Source organism: Hetaerina americana, unplaced genomic scaffold (genome assembly GCF_022747635.1).
Source record: "Hetaerina americana unplaced genomic scaffold, ioHetAmer1.1.p SCAF_2, whole genome shotgun sequence".
NCBI lineage: Eukaryota > Metazoa > Arthropoda > Insecta > Odonata > Calopterygidae > Hetaerina > Hetaerina americana.
This window is the reverse complement of record NW_027286763.1, coordinates 3,628,229-3,632,108: the sequence shown is the minus strand read 5'-3', so window position 1 is coordinate 3,632,108 and position 3,880 is coordinate 3,628,229. Positions and strand designations below refer to the sequence as shown.

General features: G+C 44.9%; 1 protein-coding gene across 1 annotated transcript; it reads right to left on the bottom strand.

Annotated features, from left to right (window-relative positions):
- Nucleotides 1-376: 376 nt before the first annotated feature.
- LOC139687524 (uncharacterized) lies at nucleotides 377-1,213 on the bottom strand. Its single transcript, XM_071584716.1, has one exon. It carries the CDS (start codon nucleotides 1,211-1,213, stop codon nucleotides 377-379), a length of 837 nt encoding a protein of 278 aa, XP_071440817.1.
- Nucleotides 1,214-3,880: the final 2,667 nt, after the last annotated feature.

Genomic DNA, 3,880 nt, shown 5'->3' with positions numbered 1-3,880 from the left:
GGCTCTTGCAACAGGTTTTTCTGCCTCTTCTCTCCTACCTCCAGGATTTGTGAAGGCCTTTTAAGGGCCATGTTGATTTCCCGGGTCCCATACTCATTCTGCTCTAACGTCTTCCTTAGGTGATGTATTTCCGCCTCCAGGTGCTCTTGGTCCGAAACTGAAGTAGCTCGGTGCACGAGTGTGGAAATCACTCCTCTCTTTTGTGAGGGATGATGATGACTTCTCCCGTTCAGGTATAGGTCGGTGTGGGTCGGTTTCCGATAGACTTGATGGCCCAAGCTGCCGTCTCTTTTCCTCTCGATCAGAATATCGAGGAAGGGCAGGCGTTTATTCGTTTCAGTCTCCATGGTGAACTGGATGTTCGGGTGGACACTATTCATATGGCCGAGAAATTCCGTTCCGTGTGGCCACGGAATGTGTCATCCACATACCTGAAGAAGTATTTTGATTTTAAAGGTGCTGTTCTAAGTGCTCTCTCTTCAAAGTCCTCCATGTAGAAGTTCGCAATGGCCGGTGACAATGGAGACCCCATGGGGACTCCCTCCACCTGCTCGTAGAATTTGCCATTGTACAGGAAATATGTCGAAGTGAGGACGTGGCGGAAGAGATCGACGGTCTTCTCATCGAACCGTGCTTGGAGAAGTAGCAAAGTGTCCTTGATCGGCACCTTAGTGAATAGCGATATGACGTCAAAGCTCGCTAAAATGTCTTGGTTGTCCAGGCGAATATTCCCTAAGGTTTTGACTAATTCTGCAGAGTTCTTGATATGGTGCTCGCATGATCCCACAAATGGCGCCAAGATCCCGGTCAGGTGTTTTGCCAAATTGTACGTTGGTGCCCCTATGGCACTCACAATTGGTCTCAGGGGTGCCCCTTCTTTGTGGATCTTGGGCAGTCCATAGAGTCTCGGCGGGACGGGCGCTTGCGGCACTAGGTTTCTGTTGGCCTCGGAGCCCGGCAATGATTTTTTGATCAAAGTGGTCGTCTTCCTAACTAATGCATCCGTTGGGTCACGGGTGATAGTCCGATATGCTGCATCTTGGAGCAATTGTTGGACTTTCCGGTGGTAATCCATAGTGTTCAGCAATATGGTTGCTTTGCCCGTGTCTGCCTTCAGGACTGTGATGTCGGGATTCTTGCGTAGGGAAAGTAGAGCGCGTTTCTCTTCTCTCGTGATGTTGGGTTTGGACAGGACGGCCCTTTTGAGGGCCATAACGACTTAAGCTCTAACCTCTTCCGCTTCCTCCTGGGGGAGTGTTCGGATGGCTTGCTCCACACTTCCTACTATGTCAAGTCAGGGGATTGATCCTGGAGTTGGGACGAAATTCAATCCTTTGGAGAGCACCATGGCAGTAGGTTCGTCAATTTCCGTGTCGGTCAGGTTGATGACGACTCGTTGCCGGTCGAGAGGGGGGAAAGTATCCTTTCTCACGTCCAAACGTTCCTACTTCTGTTTTTGCCTCTATGTGTTCCTACGGCGCAGCATCTCCCCTTGCGCGGCAATGGCTCTATCGATGAACTCCCAGTCTAATGGGGAAAGGCGGGCTGCCAATCGTAAGTGGCACTCCAGAAGGCGTTTTCCGTTGCCATCGAGGGCCCACCTGTGGTGGTGTATCCGTTCCCGCAATAATTCGAGGCCGGATGACAAAAGACCAGAAGCAACATCGAGTTCAAGGAACTGTTTGATGGAGCTGGAAAGGATGAAACCTTCTTGTCCAGGGTCATTACAGGAGATGAGTCATGGCTTTATGGATATGACATCGAAAGAAAAGTTCAATGGATTGGTGAAAGATTCCCCCTCTCCAAAAAACCTCGACAAGTTTGCTCCAAGGTCACGGTGATTTTGACTGTTAATTTCAATACAAAGGGGGTGGTGGCGCATACCTAAAGGGCAGACGGTCAACACAGAGTACTGCCTGGGGATTATAAAACTCCAAAGAGAGAGAATGAGGGGAAAGCGGCCCGAGCTTTGGAGGAGCGGCGAGTAGCTTTCTCACCGCGACAACGCGCATTTATTTCATAATTTCTTAGTGAAGTATTTTTTGTGACAAAAAAGTTCAGGAAGATTTTGAACGGACTCGCACATTTGTTATTTATTATTCCGCAATGAGCTGAATGCTCCTAATGCATGCTAATACTACACATTTATTATACTCCATCATAATTGCTCTCATCATCAGCATTTCAATCCTAAGATTGGTTTACTGCAGCCCTTCATTCTTCCCTATTTAGCGTTAATTCTCACAGGGTCCCTGTTTCACCTCCTTCTTAATTTGTCCTATGCATTTACTTGTCTCTTGGCCTTCCTCGCGGGATCTTACCTTCTATTATGTTTCCAACTAATCCATTGTGCCTCGAGGTATTTCCAATCCATCTATTTCTTCTTTACCATAGACTTGCTCCATATGGTCCTTTCCTCTTTTGCTCTTCTCCGTACTTCATCGTTCCTCACTTTGTCTGTCCATTTAATCTTCAGCATTCTCCTCCAGCACCATGTTTCAAAGGCTTCCATTCTTCGTTGGTCCACTTTTCCAATATTCCATGTCTCCGATCAGTAGTGTCATGCTCGACACAAAAGTCTTGACCAATTGCTTCCTTGTTTCCAGCCTTAGGTTCTTTGAACATAGTAATGGCCTCTTCTTCATGAATGGGTGCTTAGTTTGGGCCATTCTTCGATTGATGTCGGTCTTTCCATCCCATGTTATGCTGCTGCCGCCCACGTAGATGAAGGATTCCACTTGCTCTAGTTTCCCTCCTCGCATGGTGATGTCTGCATTCAACTCATCTCTCCCCATAATTGCTCCGTGTATTCGTTAATTAACTAGACTCTCCATTCTCGGGATGTCACCGCGTAGGTTGTTTTTCTGAGAGGTCAGAGAAACAACCTACGCGGTGACATCCCCAGAATGGAGAGTCTTTCATATGAACGCCGCAAAAATCTACGATCCCATGTTGTTAATAAACTATTTTGCAAAATTCAAGAATTATGATTAATTATGGATTGGGATATTTTTTTGGCTTGTCTATTTTAAAATCGGCTAAATTTCCAATTTTTATATTTATTAATTTGAATGGCGCCGTGTTTTTTTTAAGATTGAAGATGCTCAGAAATAATTGCGTAGCGCTTGAAATCATCCTTTGGCGAGGTCAGAGATGCGTCACATGAAAAAGTTTCATTTTACCGATTCAGCCAAAAATTAGAGGCAAATGCTTTAACGGTTGGAAACTAGCGCAGTCTCTCGGAAAGACGAGAGATTACAATGCGTACACATTGATTGGCGCTGTACATTTCTGAATCCAAGGCATGCCAGCAGAGTGTCATTGTCGAAACAATTTATCAGAGGATGCATAATTTATGGCCTCTACATTGGTCCGGTCGCTTATGACTGGAGATTATCATCTGGATTCGAATTAAGTTTCCAGCTATGCTGTGGATGAATTATGAACACCATTTCTTGATTACTTGGAGACTTTTTCTTCAAACTTTAACGCTTCATAAAATTAACCCTAAAATGAAATGTTGAAAAGGGATGAAAATAATCAGTGAGCAAATTGAAAAGAAGTCAATGAAAGTATGGCGTATGGTTTTCACGATCGGGTTCACAGAGCCAGCGATTTTCAGAAACCTACGATTTCATTGATTATGTCATTGAAGGACTTGAAGCCGCAAATAGAAGTTTCTTCAATTTTTATCGATTCGCGAACAACCAACACGCGACTAATCAGCGATTTGCCGATTCACATTTCCAGGACTTTAAACTTAGAGAACCGGTATCTTTTAGCTCGAAATTTGATAGATTAAATTGCTAAGGCGTGAAGAAAAAAGTTTAAAAAAAATATTAAATGTGTGGCAGCCTCGTTGAGATCAACAGTGCAGGTA

What these genes read in the sequence shown, in the direction of transcription:
- LOC139687524 (XM_071584716.1), bottom strand. Translation starts at nt 1,213, where the DNA reads ATGGCCCTCAAAAGGGCCGTCCTGTCCAAACCCAACATCACGAGAGAA.